The 17183-nt window shown below is 38.7% G+C and overlaps 1 protein-coding gene and 1 long non-coding RNA gene across 2 annotated transcripts in view; one reads left to right on the top strand and one right to left on the bottom strand.

The window, feature by feature from the left end:
• The window catches only part of LOC120477827 (adhesion G protein-coupled receptor A3), a 52745-nt gene extending 43487 nt beyond the window's left edge, over positions 1 to 9258 (top strand). The window contains exons 14-19 of the mRNA XM_089121703.1: positions 606 to 814; positions 1583 to 1707; positions 1798 to 1921; positions 3380 to 3525; positions 4099 to 4194; positions 7469 to 9258. Coding sequence (XP_088977829.1) covers positions 606 to 814; positions 1583 to 1707; positions 1798 to 1921; positions 3380 to 3525; positions 4099 to 4194; positions 7469 to 8918 — 2150 coding nt within the window. The 3' untranslated portion in view covers positions 8919 to 9258. The remainder of the gene's footprint in view (positions 1 to 605; positions 815 to 1582; positions 1708 to 1797; positions 1922 to 3379; positions 3526 to 4098; positions 4195 to 7468) is intronic.
• A 5684-nt stretch (positions 9259 to 14942) lies between these two features.
• Positions 14943 to 16808, bottom strand: LOC120487563 (uncharacterized). The gene is made up of 3 exons (XR_005624461.2): positions 16002 to 16808; positions 15803 to 15886; positions 14943 to 15258 (listed from the first exon to the last, which is right to left on the bottom strand). It is a non-coding gene; the product is annotated as an uncharacterized LOC120487563 (long non-coding RNA).
• Positions 16809 to 17183: the final 375 nt, after the last annotated feature.

Here is a 17183-nt window from a genome sequence, read left to right as displayed (position 1 = left end):
TGTTTCGACTTTAATCTCGAAACATTTCGACTTTAATCTCGAAACATTCCGACTTTAATCTCGAAACATTCCGACTTTAATCTCGAAACATTCCGACTTTAATCTCGAAACATTTCGACTTTAATCTCGAAATGGTAGATTTTTTTTTTTTTTTTACAGTTTTTTTTTTTTTTACTGACTTTTTTTTTTTAGGTTGCGGTTCAGGGCTTCCGTAGATCCACACCATTTATGAATGAAATTTTTGCATTGTACCTCTTGTGTTAATAGAGTCTCTTTCACTTTGTCTCTTCATGATTTGCGTAACATTATAAACAAAAATGAATAATTGTTTGTAAAAAATACATTCACTGGTAAAACTTTGTGAACACAGCAGCTTATGCCATCAAAGATGGTGTCTCCGGGGATTTTACGTGACATTAATATTAATTGGCCTGTGGGAAGTATAAGTACCCTGTCTGAAAAATCCCAAAAATTCTTCACGGAGTTATAGATGCAAATAGAGATTTTATTTTTAAAAGTGTATCATAAAAGATGGTCCATAACCAGATTTGTTGTTTGAGTTTTGTAGCTCAAATTGATAAAACATCCATTCTCCTGCTGTTTAGACGGCTTTCCACTGAAGAACCTGCAGAGTCCAGTGAACGCCACTCTGCGGCGGTTCCTGCATGGATCGGATGCTGTTCCCGCCTTCTGGAATTTCAGTCTGCTGGGCGGACAGGGAGGATGGCAGAGCGACGGATGCCAGATCCTCCGTCAGGATGACAACTTCACCACAATCTCCTGTGACTCACTTAATAACTACGCTTTACTGATGGTAAGAGAGACGAAAGTGGCTGTTCTTCAAATTCACTTAATTTTTATTATTATTTAGAATGTATATGGAAAAGAACATCCTGAACGTTTTACTGAATATCTCCTTTTGATGTTCTTTTGTAGTCCTACAGTTCGAAGAGTGAGAATTTATTTCACCTTCAAGTTTAAAAAAATGAATATTTTAAATGAATAGTGAGACGCTTCTCATAAACAGTTTTAGTTTTTGTTTTCAGTTTCAAATGATGTCTATTAAAAATCGTTTGCTTCGTTTTTCATCATTTTCAAATTAAACCTAACCCTAATTAAAGCAAAATAAAAATACATGAAAGAACCCTATTTTTTTTTTTTTTTAAGTTAATAAAATAAAACTAAATTTAAAATGAAAATGTCAATTTAATCAAATTCAAAATATTAATAAATAGTATATAAGTAGTAGTACTATCACTAAAACAACACTGCTAACCAGTATTTACAATATAAAAGCACATTACATGATAATACAACAGAGTCTTGGTGTGAAAGAAATACTGCGTATTGTGAATTCCAATGTTCCCATCATCCTCTTGTCGTACTAGATCGATCTGCTTTGCAATTTTGTTCTGATTTTCCTTCATGTTGATTTTTCTGAGCCTTCGACTCTAGACCTGTTTGTAATAAGATTTTTTTTTTCACACATCCTCAACACCCACCATGTACCTTCCCGAGGATGATTATTTGGTATTGGAATGCATTTTCAAATATTATCTGCTGATATACTCTTGTCAAACAGGATCTGAACAGGACCGGTTACGACGCGTACAGCTTCAAACCGCTTCACCCTGTTATCTACGCCACAGCCATCGTTCTGGTGCTCTGCCTTCTGTCAGTCATAGTCAGTTATATCTACCACCACAAGTAAGTGCTGTTTTTGGAGGATGAAAGTTGTGTTTTAGTACAAGGAATGAGTTTTTGCTGGTTTTAATGAGATATTTCATGTGTTCACAGGTCAGTGCGTATAAGTAAAAAGTGCTGGCACATGCTGGTTAACCTGTGCTTGCATATTCTCCTTACCTGTGCTGTGTTTGTGGGCGGCATCAACCAAACATACAATGCAAGTGTTTGTCAAGCGGTATGTGCCTGCTTTTCCACATTTATATAAGTTTGGGGGACAATATTTACTTGAAATATTTGTATAAGTTTCTCGGTTTTATAGACTCTCAAGTTCACATTTGATACTCTTAATGGAAGTTGCGATTGGTATTTTCTTCCCTATTTTGACATACTGTATATCCAAGTGAAATGACTTCTGGAACAAGAAGAAATGTAGGGTGGGATCTGATTTTGTCTGTGGGGAATTCGTTGGATGGTTGCGCAGCAGTAAACGCATCATCAGAGAAGAGAGGGAGGGGAAGGCATTTTGATTAAAGATTATGAGGGCAAATCATTTTTTATTTATTTATTTATTATTAATTTGTTATTTATTTATTTATTTATTTGTTTATTTATTTAAGTATTAATGTGCAGCACAGTTAAAGGGTTAGTTCACCCGAAAATTTTAATTCTGACATTAATTACTCGCCCTCATGTCGTTCCAAAACTGTAAGACTTTCATTCATCTTCAGAGCACAAATTAAGATCTTTTTGATGAATTCTGAGAGCTTTCTGTCTCTCCATTGACAGCTGCGCAGCTACCACTTTGACGCTTCAAAAAGTTAATAAAAACTAATCCATACGAATTGAATGGTTTAGTCCAAAATTTCTGAAGAGACTCAATCGCTTTATATGATGAACAGATTTAATTTTGGGAATTTATTCCCATACAAACATTGATCAGCAAACATAAACAGAAGCTCAACTGAACCTGCATGATGTTCTTACATGAGAATGAACCTCATTGGATCTTGCAGAAGCTCAAACGTGCTGCGTAACGTGGACCTCATTGGTTCTCAAACGTCAAGCGAACATGCCCGATTCATACGGATTAGTTTTACGATCTATTTATGAACTTTTTGAAGCATCAAAGTGGTAGTTGCGTAGCTGTCAATGGAGGGACAGATTTTCATTTAAGAATTTTTCATTTGTGTTGCGAAGATGAACGAAAGTTGTGTAAATGGGGCGGCAGTGGCTCAGTGGTTCATGTAGGTTGTCTACAAACCGAAAGGTTGGTGGTTCAATCCCCGGTTCCACCTGACCAAGTATCGAGGTGTCCATGAGCAAGACACCTAACCCCGGCTGCTCCCGAAGAGCTGGATGGCGCCTTGTATGGCTGCCGTCGCCGTCGGTGTATGAATGAGTGTGTGAATGGTTGAATGTGAGGCAAATTGTAAAGCGCTTTGGTGGCCATTGGGTCTATGAAAGCGCTATATAAATGCAGTCCATTTACCATTTACCATTTAATTAATGACCGAATTTTCATTTTTGGGAGAACTATCTCTTTAAATCTTTTATAATAAATACTGCAATATTCCATAAAAAAAATAGTCCATTTTGATTTCATGGGGACTTTAAATGGTACTTTTTTGAGAATATTTGCATTTTCATTGGCCTTGAGGAGAATTCATATGTTTTCTAATGTCTCATCCTGAAGGTGGGGATAGTGCTGCATTACTCCACACTGGCTACGGCCCTGTGGTCCGGCGTAACGGCACGCAACATCTACAAACAGGTGACGCGGAAGGCCAAGCGCTACGAGGAGCTGGATGAGCCTCCACCTCCACCCAGGCCTATGCTGAGGTAAAGGACAAAGTAATCAATGAGTAGAAGTGTAAAAGAAAAATGGATGTATAATGCATCATTTTATATATTTAGATAAGTGATTAAAAATAGATAATTCAATAAATGATTAATAAATACATTTTAAAAGCAAGCACACTTGTTTCATTTTAGGGTACAATATCTGGAAATTAAATTTTACACTTTACACAAACTCTGTGTTTTAAGTTAATTTCCACTGCTCTCCACTTGGTGTCAGTAAACATACAATAGTAAGTAGGCAAATTGATTATCTTTAAAGGAATAGTTTGCCCCCAAAATTTTCTGACCCTCATGTTGTTACAAACCAGTAGGACTGACTTGCTTCTCCGGAACACAAAAGAAGATATTTTGGAAAAGTGTCTTGATTACCATTGACATTGCATAGACAAAAAGAATATCTTGTTTTGTGTTCGGCAGAAGAAAGAAATTCATACAGGTTTGAAACAACTTAAAGGGTGAGAAAATGATGACAGAATTTTTATTAAGTGAACTATACCTTTAAGGCTTCAGTTGACATCATTATTGTTGTTGTTATTGTTTTTTCTTCTACAGATTCTACTTAATAGGTGGAGGCATACCGATCATTGTCTGTGGAATAACAGCTGCTGCTAACATCAAAAACTACGGAAGTCAAGTCAATGCACCTTAGTAAGTATGAGTTTTAGGACACTTTTGAAAGTGACATGAAGGCCAAGAATGGTAACCCATATTTGGACTTTGTCCTCTGCATTTAACCCATCCAAGTTAGTGCACACACAGTAGGAATATTGAACACACACACACACCAGGACCAGAGGTCAACCATTCACTGTGGCTCCCGGGGAGCGATTGGGGGTTAGGAGCCTCGCTCAAGGGCACCTCAGTCATTTTCTGCTGGTATTAAGAATTGAACCCGCAACCTTCGGGTTACCAGCCCCTAACCATTAGGCCACGACTGTCCCCGTGGCTTTTTAACCATCTCTTACAATAAAATTCGAGTTAGAGGAGTGCCGGTTTTAGGCAGGTCGTTATGACATTCGTCTGTTATAGGACAACTTGGTTTGAATAAACGAGGAGACAGCTCTGTTTATTTTAAATTAACAGCAAGACAACTAGCAGTGAATGTGCTTTCCTTTTTAAATGAATCACACACAGTAAATAAATCCTTAACAAAAAAACAGTCTTTTCTTTGTCAGTGTCGGCTGCAAAGATGAAGTTGACTATGCCGACTCACGATCTTTGCAGTAGTCAACGTGCCAGAGAGAAATGCACATTTCATACGGATTACATAAGCAGAGAGCAGTCTGTTATCTGTTTTTTTTTTTTTTTGGTTTGAATTGTTCTGTTTAAAAGTAGACATGTCTGTGAGGCAAGTAGGCTACTTTATGCTGAGTTTCGGTTCATTTATGAGATAAGCTCCAGTTCACGTGCCGGCGTCTCCGTTTCGTGATTTTCTATCGTCCGCTAAATTTACTTCTTATTGATTAAATCCAGGCAATTGGTTGATGAAACATTTGATTACATTAAGATACAATTAATACAAAACTGTTTGCTTCTGGGAACGTTTTACTCTGTGAGATGTGATTAAATGTCACGTCTTTTAGTGGCGCTTTCAGATCGGTCACAACCGAATACGTTTGTATTCTGAATACGTAACGCCGGTACATGTATTTCCGTTACCCCCCCAACACTGATATTAGAATAACCTTATCTGCAAGATATTTTAATAACACGGTTATAGATTTCTAATGACAGTGTTCAGCTATAACCGTCGGTCCCACGGTTGTATAATAAGTGTCACACCCCTACTTGGGGTCTTTGTTTGAAAAAATGCATTGATTGTAATTGACAGATTTTGTGTAATCGATTAGACATTTTTGTGTGGATATATTAAAGCCACTAGAGACTAAATGCAATGGTTTAGTATGTTTCCTTAACTTCGTTGCTATTAACAACAGACTGTACAGATAGAGCATGTATATGCCTCAAGGCTCTTTCCAAATCCCCATGTGAACATTTTCTGTCATTTAATAGTCTCTCTGCCATGAGGAATTGCTTCTGCTCTCGCTGAAGCCTAATGCCCATGCTCAAGTAGTGTAGGAGCAAGTAGTGTGGACATCTGAAGTTGTGTGAACCTAATTATGATGCTCTATTTTTGGCTCCCCACCTTGTGCCTGTTGGTTTCCCAGTCTCCCTTCTTTCACTTGTGACAGCTGTTTGGATTGTGTAACAGCATTGTTTAATTTGAAAATCCAGACCATATGAGATCTTTAGGGTTTAATTAATCTCATGCTACCGTGACAAAAGGAAAAAAACATTCTGCTAAGCATCACAGAACACTTTAGTGTCTCATAAGTGTTTTTCCTACAATATGAATCACTTGATACCACCGGTGTAAACCTTTAGAGCTTTTATGTACTTAAATATAAGTGTTAATTTTTCAGAAAGCAAACCTGCAGAAAGTGACAGGTGCAATGATTTATAAAATATGATGGCAGTGTTCTAGCATTGTTCTGTCTATGTCAAATTAAAATGTCATTCAAAATGTAAATTTAATTTTCATGCTAGCAAGTAGAGAAATGTGATGTTGATTTACTTATAAAACAGCAACAAAAAAAACGGTTATTTTTTAATATGATGTCGTTATGTTACCATCTTCCCGCTAGCCAATCTCTGCATTGCTGATCATAGTTTTGAGTATCAATGTATCTGCTGTTTTCAATGAACACAAGAACGTGCAGTAATCTCAGACACAATGGCAAGCAGAAATACTGGTTTAGAAGATCTAGAATCTGTCAAATCATCTCTAATGTATTAAGCCAAGTATGAACAATGGACCCCTGATCCACTCTGTCAACTTTGCTTAACGCTACACAATGGCAAGAAGAAATACTGGTTTAATTCAGCCATAAATGTTTTAACCAGAAACTGATTCGAATAAGTAGAAGAAAAAACTATAAAGGGTCAACTACATGTCGTATCAGAATGGTAATGCGTTTTATGTATTGTTCTTAACAACGTTGGGCACAACACAGTTCAACCAACTAGTTCACCCAAAAATGAAAATTTTGTCAGTATTTACTCACCCTCATGTTGTTCCAAACCTCTATGTGTTTATTTGTTCTGCTGAACACAAAGGAAGATATTTGGAAGAATGTTTTTATCAAACAGATCTCATTCCCCATTGACTACCATAGTATGTATTTTTTCCTACTATGGTAGTCAATGGGGAATGAGATCTGTTTGATTAAAATATTCTTCCAAATATCTTCCTTTGTGTTCAGCAGAACAAATAAACACATAGAGGTTTGGAACAACATAAGGGTGAGTAAATACTGACAGAATTTTCATTTTTGGGTGAACTAGCCCTTTAATATGAGCCTTTTGTAAACAGCTTGTAATGTGTTGCGGATGTTACACAAACCATGTTCCTGTTCATCATCTTAGTCTTCCTTCTTAAAATCAGTATCCTTCGAAACATTTTTTAACAACTTGGAACGTCAGTGGAGACATCAGTTTCTTTTTCTTTCCACATGGTTTGCCTTAAAGCATATTAAAAACACCCAACGCGTTCTCATCCCAAAGCGCCATATAGGACGCTTTTGCAAAAGCGTAAATACCCAACGCACATGGCACCCTTTAACGTCTAATGAGACGCTTCGGTTAATGGTTAAGTTTAGGTAAGGTGTAGGGTAAGGGTTAGACCACTAGGGGGCGCCTTCTGCCCAAATATATCTGCGTCCCATTTCACGTTAAAGGGTGCCATGTGCGTTGGATATTTACGCTTTTGCAAAAGCGTCCTATATGGCGCTTTGGGATGAGAACGGGCTCAAACACCGCACAGACATATAAACATTTAAAAACGTAATTAGAAAATAAGAAAACAGATGGGGTGAATTTCCATTTTAATGCTAACTTTTTATTTTTGTACGTCTTTCCTCAGCTGCTGGATGGCATGGGAACCCAGTCTCGGTGCATTTTATGGCCCGGCAGCTTTTATCGTTTTCGTGGATTGTATGTACTTCATCAGCATTCTCATTCAGCTCCGACGACATCCCGAACGCCGCTTTGAGCTCAAAGAACAGTCCGAAGAGCAGCAGCACCTTTCTGTGACTGAAGCAACCGAAATCACACCTGACCATCTAGAGACCTCCTCCACAGCCGCCGGACACCCGGTTTTGATGTCCGCTCTGGAGAACGAACATACTTTTGTGGCCCAACTCATTGGCGTTGCAGGATCCCTATCTCTTTATGTAGCGCTGTGGGTGTTTGGTGCTCTTGCGGTGTCCCAGGAGCATCCAGCAGATTTGGTGTTCGCCTGCCTGTTCGGCACAGTCGCTTTATCCCTCGGGGCGTTTTTTGTGGCGCACCATTGCGTAAACCGTCAGGACATGCGTCGTCATTGGTCACAAGCTTGTTGCCTGGTTCGCCGTAACTACGGAGAACAAGTTGATTCGTTGCTATTGCCTGTCGCGGTTACCAGTGACTCAGTGTTGATGGCCAGGGGAAACAGTGAAGCGACAAAGTGTCCGGCCAGCAGCGCTGAGTCATCCTGCACCAATAAGAGTGCACCGAGCGTACGCAACTCCACCCAAGGCTGTAAACTGACCAATCTGCAGGTCGAAGCCGCTCAGTGCAAAGCGGCCCCTTCAACGGCCAATGGGACGGCTTTACTGGACAACAGCCTGACTGAACATTCAGTCGACAATGAGATTAAGATGCACGTAGCACCTGTTGAGGTTCAATATCGACCCAGCTCAGTCAACAACAACAATCTTCCAGGAACGGGCAACGTCAACATCAATGGGCACTCTGGGCGACACCACAAGAACCGTACGAGAGCTCATCGGGCCAGCAGGCTCACCGTTTTGCGCGAGTACTCCTACGACGTCCCAACAAGTGTGGAGGGTAGCGTGCAAAGCGTCCCACACAAGCGCCACCATCATCACGAGAGCCTACATGCCCGCAACAGCCGCCGCGCCGCGTATTTGGCTTACCGGGAGCGGCAGCAGAGCCAACTTCAACAGGACAGCAGCGACGCCAGCACCAGTTTGCCGCGACGCTCGCGCCACCTTAGCAAAAGTGGAGGCGTCCGCCTCGGTAATGGTTTTGGGCATGGCCACAGCAACAATATGGGGAACGGAGTCATTAATGGAAGCTTAGTCGGAGGAGGGGAGGTATCTGGGACCGATGTCACCAGCCAAACTAAAGACTGTCCAAAACAGCCCCTCGCTGTTGAACTGGAGGTACAGCCCAAGTCTTACGGTTTGAATCTAGCTTGCCAAAACGGACCTGCCAAAGACTCAGAGAGACTACAGAATTTGTCCCCCCTGAATGTGGAGAGTTCAGGGAATATTAAGACTGGCTTGTGGAAGCACGAAACTACTGTGTAGCAAGATTCCCTTCTCAGAGACTACAAATCAGACTTTTATCTGTAACTGTGAATCTTTATTTTATGATTTTGGTGGTACAGTTTGTAAAAAAATAGTTTCTAAAGAATTTGCATTTTAATGTTTATGTTCAAAAACTGAGTACCTACAAATGCTTGGCTGCGAATCATCAGTCTACAAATGGTCTATTTTTGTACCCCCTAGCCCATTTTGTATTTCATACTGACTTTTTGTATGTGAAGATGCATGACTCTATGTTGAGTATGTTGGCTGAATCTTAATGCGTTTTCACATTACAGCCATCAAAATAAAAAAATGTAAAAACTCGGCCCACTTCATCTCATCTCAGAGTTCAATTGTGAGTTCATTCCCTCTACTGAGAGCTGCTTTTTAGCCTTGTGGTTTCAAGTAAAATGAGAGCTTATTATGATTTTACTACAAATGGTGCAATTTGTAACAAATTAAAAAGAATTTGCGTTTTAATGTTTGTTCAAAACTTAAGTACCTACAAATACATATAGTTTCCCACTTGACTGCGAACCATCATAATCTAAAAAAATTGTCTATTTTGTATCCTTTAAGCCCATTTTGTATGTGAAGACGCGTGAAGTTCTGGCCTTCGAGTACTTGTTGGCTGAATCTCCAACGCATTCTCATCCTTTAACGTCATATAGATACGCATATGGCACCTACGCATATGGCACCCGTTATCGTTAATATAACACGCGCTGTGAGGGCTAAGTTTAGGTGTGGGGTAGGGTCTGCGTGTCATATTCACGCTAAAGGATTTATGACGTCTTGGGTTCGCGTGTTATATTAACGAAAACGGGTGCCATGTGCGTAGTATAGCGCCGTTTTTGCATATTCGGTTGTTAAGTCGTGACGTAATCACGCTCTGATAATACTGTTTCCGGGTCCAAATGCTGGGTCCTCTCTATCTGCTTACCGCTTTTGCCCGAGTTTTAACATGCTGCAGTGCTGTGTCCCATGTTGTTTAAATAGATCAGAGTTAAAAAAAACAAGTGACATTCAACTGTCATTCTACCGCTTTCCCTGTGACGAGAAAGAAAAGAGAAAATGGCTGCAGTTGATAAGGTAAGTTACAATTCTTTCCTTTATCCCTAACACCCACTGGCGCTGAAGCGAAGCCAGTCCTTTAAGAAAAGGGCTTAGTCTAACGTTATGGGTTGTAACGTTAATTAGATATTGACGAGCGGAGCGCTTGGACCCGGAAGAGGCTAAACGTCACGCGTGACGTCAGACTTAACAACCGAATAGCATTCTATATGACGTTAAAGGATGAGAACGGGCTGGAATCTCGTGTGTTCTAATATGTTTTCACATAATTGCGGCTGTCAAGTAATAAAAAATCTCTTTGCGCAGCCAACTTCATCTCGTCTCTTGAGTTCAAAGGTGAGTTCAGACTTCTTCTCAGAGCTTCCTTTAGGCCTTGTGGTTTGGAGTAATTGGGAGCACATTCTGCCATTATGTCCATTTCATGAAGCCTCTAATTGAGGTGCAGGTCTTGCTTTTTCCCCAGTTTGGTGGAACCAGTTGGATGGGGAAGAAATGGTAGGACTCTGCCTCTAGAGTTAGAGACCCGTGCAGTGATTGATGGCTGACTCTCAGGTTGGGCGGCCTGTCATCATTAGTGGTGAAGGGAATATAATTGCTGTAGTGCAGTCTCACCTCACCTCCCCCCTTGTCTCACTTGCCACAAGTCTGTCGAGCTGTTCTCTGCAGGATAATACAGGGCCGAGTGAAGGACAATAGAATAATGCTTTGTTTGCACTTGCGCGCACACACACGCGCAGCTAAAAATAGTGGATTAAAATGCAACTTGTAGTGTTCTTTTAACAACCGATATTTTGTGAGTTGTTTGGTGGTGCTAATGAAGTCCTTAGGGGTTTCACTTTGTGAAATTAGGCCATATAATAATTGTGTCTCAAGACACTAATAGTAGAGAGGTTAAGCAAGTCATGATCAAGACTTCAAGTCATGATGCAAAGGTCCCCTTTGGTATGGAAATACCTTATGGCCATAGAAATAAATTTATCCTATGACACAAGTGAGATCATATTTTGTTTCTTATATACGCACATTTTTTTTTAAATGGCCACCAATCATACTTGAGAGGCCCATATCTTTGCTTCTGTTATAGCTATAATGACAAATTTGGTGTCAACGTGTACATTTTTTTGGTCAAGGAGTCCAATAAAGTAGGTTCCAAGACTAGAAAACAATAATGTTGTCCTTACCATAATTTTTGATATGTTTTGGCTTACCTCAAGGGCATCCAAGATGTAGGTGTCTTTGTTTCCACAGTGTTTTCAATTTTGACATTTTTAGGTCAAACCGTTTGAGTCTATCAGTCATATAATGGAGGTCTATGGGGTCCACCTCAAAGAGCATGCACAGAGAACTCCAAATTAAACATGATTAAATGACTCGTAAATTGCGATTATTGCTTTCATAACATGATATATATATATATATATATATATATTCTATAGAGGTTTAACTGAAAATATACTTTAAAATGTCCTCCTGGCCAGCAGGCAATTTTTGATGACAGTAAGGCAGGCCCTAGTAGTCAGTCAAGTGAGGATCTGCAAGAGGGCAGCCACAGTAGGAAATATGTTGTTATTTTATTTTTATTTTTGCACATAGGTTATTTGCTTTTTTGTTCATAATGGTAGACATTGTATGCTGAGATAAGCAAATGTTTAAATAATAAATACTTTGCTGAAGACATGGGTCATGGGTGATTGGAATACTAGTCAAATAACAGTCTGATCATGCATTGCTAGTGGTGATGATCAGTAAGGCCTTTTTTTTTCTTTTTTTCTTTTTTTCTTTTACCATTGTTCATTGTTCATGCAATCCATGATTTCAAATAAGAATCCCCCATTGACTTTTTAGTCCAAATCATTTGCCCAAATAACGCAAAGTACCTACTTGAGCACTAGTTAAAGCCCAAATTCTGCAAAATAACGAATTGAGTTTAAATCATTTGCTGACAGCTTGGTTATTTCAGTCAAAGTTGCTCTTCTATCAGCTTGAATCAGTCGGCCCATTCTCCTCTAACCTCTAGCATCAACAAGGCATTTTCGCCCACAGGACTGCCGCATACTGGATGTTTTTGCCTTTTCACACCATTCTTTTTAAACCCTAGAAATGGTTGTGCTTGAAAATCCCAGTAACTGAGCAGATTGGCATGTGATTGGTAGGTTAGATAATTGCATTAATAATAAGATAAGAAATTGAACAGGTGTTCCTAATAATCCTTTGTGAGTGTAATTGCCAGTCATTAAAAAAATATGAATTACTTAAATTTCATTCACTGATCTTGCGTTCATAGCGTTTAACTGTGAAAATTATTGTTATTGGAAATAAAACAGTGGATGGCGGGCGGTGAGAACAGGGGTGGGGGGTCCTGATCTTTTTTCAGATATGGGGGTCCAATACTCCAAAAAGGTTGAGAAACACTGCTCTAACACACAACAGATCATTAGAACTTCTATCTTATAATTTTTTAAACATCATTATTACTCAACTCCTTTTCCAAACACCTCACAAGTTTCTTCAAATGCAATTCTCTATTATTAAAACAGCCTTCTGTAATTAGACTTCTCATTTTCTCGACTAACTGCTTGATGTCAGGGAAATATTCTTGAACACAAACACCTCTTATATTTTTTGTTACCTAAAGAAACGTACCCTCATTATCGTAAATTAGTCCAGAATTGCTTTGAGAAAGCGCTATAGGCCTTATTCACGGCAGCGCCATCTTTGATTTTTAATGAGAATGAAAGCGAGGCTGTGAGGGATAGACTTGCATCTCTTCAATGGGCTGTATTGTTATTTAATGTGTTTTCGGATTGTTCTGCTCACGAAACACTGGAAAAATATCTTTCTAAGAAATTTCAGTTGACAAAAAACTCCTGACAATGTAAGTTGTGGAAAATTGTAAGTAATCTAGGAGCTTTATTCAGCTTTTTAAAGCGGATGCCATTGGAAACAAAGTCTATCCCTCACAGCCTCACTATCACACCTCATGGCGCTGCTCTGAATAAGGTCTATACTGGAGTCAGACGACTTTCAGTCTCCTGATCCTCACTGCCCTGTACATTACTTTTTTGCAAGCTTTTTCACCCTGCAATTGACCAGAATTTTCCTTTTTTGGGGCACTTTGAACACATTTTTTTTTATATCTCTGTAACAACACAATCCACCTCACATACCCCCTTCAACTCGTACCGGGAACAGCATTAACATTGTTTTTTATTTGTTACCTTCATTTTCCTTTAATTTATCCCCGGCAATTTCGAATTAAATGTCCTGATTTGCCACTACCAAAACTCTTTGATTTCGTGGTTGTAACAAATATCACGTACTCAAATCCATCAACTTGAAATTGAGTGAAAATTCTAATTCAACATCATCTTTAACACTCAAAATGCCTAAAAGAAACGATGTGTTTCAAGAAAGGTGATCGATATCTTTTTGATTGGGGATACCAATTGCAGGAAAACTGCAAACATGCAGTTTTCCGTAATGAGACAACGCCTGAGTTAACAACGCCGAGCAAAGTTCATCACCAAGCAAAGGGGGAACATTGGATAAAGTAACTTTGTCAAGTCTCTTTGATGGTAGTAAGAGAGGAAGCACAGTGACAATCTCATCGCCGATCACAATGCCATGTTCAACTAATTCATTTGCGTTTTCGATACTGTTGAGGAAAATCACCATGGCAGATAACAGGAGGACATATACAAGGATGCACAACTGCCTGAAGTTAATAGGAAAACACCGGATTGGATTATGCATTCATTGTGGAGAAGTGGGAGATGTAAAGCATACTCTTGATTAGTAGAAAGTACTAAAAAAGAAAAGAACTAGAGAAGGCAACAAAAAACACATCTGAGTTTGCCTGGCACATAATTTATAATTCAGGATATTATGATCTTTATGAAAGAAACCCAGGATTTAGTTTTTATTATTTTTATTTTATTTAGTTTAGTAAGATATAAATGACATCCCAATGAGTTCACACCTCAATCCAGAAGATGGCGGTAATTCGCTTTGTTTGCAAACTGCCAACAAAAACCACAGAAGAAGAAGATCCTCATTGGGAAGTTTTGGAGGAGGGTCTGGCTGCAGACTGTGGGCGACTGGAGCTCCACTCTCAAACAGGAAATACGTCACCTCCACTTCGCGGGGGCGGGGCGGAGTAAATTCGCGGGGTTTTAACATTCCATACATTCGCTATGGGAAAAAAAAAAAAAAAAAAAAAAAAACATTCGCTATGGGAGACATCAGCGATTTTCTCCCCTTCTTTTCAGGTATTAATTCTAACGATTTTTATAAATATAATGTTTGTACAGTGTGCAGATGTGAGTATTGTATTGATTGCTTGTTAATTTAAATGTTTGACATTTTTTTAGTTAAGAGATGCACGAACGCAAATCTCCATTTTGTATGGCAAGCCGTTTTAGCTTAAATTGTACCCAGCCTTACTCGTCGGAATTGCATTTTTACTAGTAACAATTCAATTAGAGAGCTCTACAATTGAATTGTTACTAGTAACAATTATAATTAGAGAGCTCTCTAATTCAGTTTTTACTAGTAAAAAAAACAAATTAAAGATATGCATAATTGCAGAGCTCTGTAACTGAATTAAAGAGCTCTGTAATTAGTAAAAACTGAATTAGAGAGCTCTCTAATTATAATTGTTGCTAGTAAGAATTGAATTAGAGAGCTCTCTAATTGGAATTGTTACTGTAAGCCCTTACAGGTTGATTGAACTTAAATTTATGGAAACTCGTTGCCCTAAAAAAGTTAATTTTCTATTGTTGAAAAAACAACATATTTTAAGTTTAATGTACTTAAGATTTCAAATGCATTTAATTGAAAATTTTTAGTTCATTGAACTAAAAGTTTTTAATGCAGTGCAATTAAAACTTTAGGTACTTTAAACTTAAAAAGGCTTACAGTTATGCACAGACAATATATGTGAAACCTACAATAGGGATGAATGTTGTGAGTAGACAAAACCAAAAACTTTAATTTAAATATAGCTATTTACTGTAAATTATTTAATAAAGATACACCTGCATTACAAATAAGGACAAAGGATAACAATAATTTTTTGGAACTTACAATTTATTTGATTTCACATTCAAAACATGGCCTGAGGTATGTTGTCTAAATTGTCCATTACATCACCCATCCTCATCAAATGATGAGGAATCATCTTGGAGGGGAGAGATGGATGGACAGGGGTTGCAGAACCACATCTTCATTTTGGCACATGTTGGTACGAGTCTCCATCATCAAAAGCCTGGACAAGAGATTGGAGATTACTAAATACATTTTAGCAGTGTACAGTTTTTTTTCTAGATATAAATTTTATTAGACATATTTTTGTTTAGTTGAACGCAACCATATTTTTTTTTGAGAATTATGTACACAGGTGTATCCAGGAATTCAGTTAAATTTAAACATTAAGTTTGTTTTTCTTTTGTATACAAGTCTTTGCATATGACATGAATTACTGATTAAACTAAAACATTATGAGATTAACCTTAATTGTATTTTAGTGTTTCAAAGGTGTCATGACATTACATTTCTCCTGAATGATTTAAAATTAAAACTTCCTCCTCACTGACATTCATTTCATTCACATGAATATATAAGTCAAATATATACACTTGTGTGAAATGACACATTTCATTCACAGTCAAATATAACTGTTAACAATATAATTGTTTTTGGTGCTTTTTTTATTGTTCTTACTAACATAAATGCACAGTAAGGTTTACATATTTCCAGCTGAAAATATTATAATAAACCTATGACAGTAAAAATGCATTAATAATACTTACAAAGCATGCTTTGTAGAACTCAGTTGTGTCATCACCAAGAAGTACTGGAAGCCCTCATGGCAACACATCTCATGTCAACGAGGTCTAAGGTGTGGTGGTTGCAGAGAAAACATTGTATCATTTGTCAACATGAAAGGAAGGCAATTTCTATGAATCATACTTTTGACTGTTACTTAACAGTCTTAAAGGGTTAGTTTACCACAAAATTAAAATTCGGTCCTTAATTACTCTCTTTTTGTTCCACACCTGTAAGTTCATCTTCAGAACACAAATTAAGATATTTTACCTAACTTACTATACAGACATACACAGAAACACACAAACTCGCACACCACACACCCAACACCACACACACCCCTCCATGCACACCCCACATGCTCCACACACTCACATCACACACCCCGCATGCACACCCACACCACACACGCACACCACACACCCCGCACGCACCCCTCACACACACAAGCACACCCAACACCTCACACTCCACCATGCACCCCACATGCTCCACACACTCACATCACACACCCCACATGCACTCCCCGCTCACGGACACCACAACACACACCGCAACACACCCCACACGCACACACACCACACCCCACACGCATGCACACCACACACTCTCATCACATACTACACACACCACACGCATGCTCGCACACCACACACAGACACGTACACACACACGCACGCGCACACCACACACCACACACCCCGCACACACTGCACAGGTCAAATAGACCTATATTCAGTCTGTCCAATGGTTGATGCAACACATTATCCCACCGGTCACAATTGTGACTGATCATAAAACTCACTTTTTCACGCTCTTTTCCATGAAAATTTTTAAAAAATTATGATTGATTGTTTCAAAGGGATACTCATGACACATGATTTGGATATTTTTGTGTCTGGGAAAAAATTGGGAATAAATGGGTTAAAGATTTGTTCATTTATTGTCTTAATTGTGACTTTCATTATGTTTTGAAATTGAACAGGTGTAGTGAATTGGAAAAGATTCTCAGAGAGGCACTGTCAAATGTACAGAAAGCCGTACACCATCTCTATTTGCAGCCAGCTTTACAAAGACTGTGGGGCTGGCTACCGGGGAAATGGACAACGGGGAGTGCTTTTGGGCTTTTACTCCTCAGATGACAACCCTGGCTACTGTAGCTGGGATTGCTTTTTGGATGATGGAGGTCTTGAACAGTGAAGTGTGTGTGCGTGCAATGTGTCTTTCATGTAACAATTCTGGTCACTTTTTTTTGTAATTCAGGTGTGTTGTCAATATATATATATATATATTTAATCAATTCAATTAACTGGAAATTATTCTTCATTATTTTACTGTGGTTGATTTGCACGTTATTTTGCTTTG

This window comes from Pimephales promelas, chromosome 1 (assembly GCF_988280905.1).
Source record: "Pimephales promelas chromosome 1, fPimPro1.hap1.1, whole genome shotgun sequence".
Lineage (NCBI taxonomy): Eukaryota > Metazoa > Chordata > Actinopteri > Cypriniformes > Leuciscidae > Pimephales > Pimephales promelas.
Note: the sequence above shows the minus strand (reverse complement) of the source record. Positions and strands in the feature narration are given on the sequence as shown.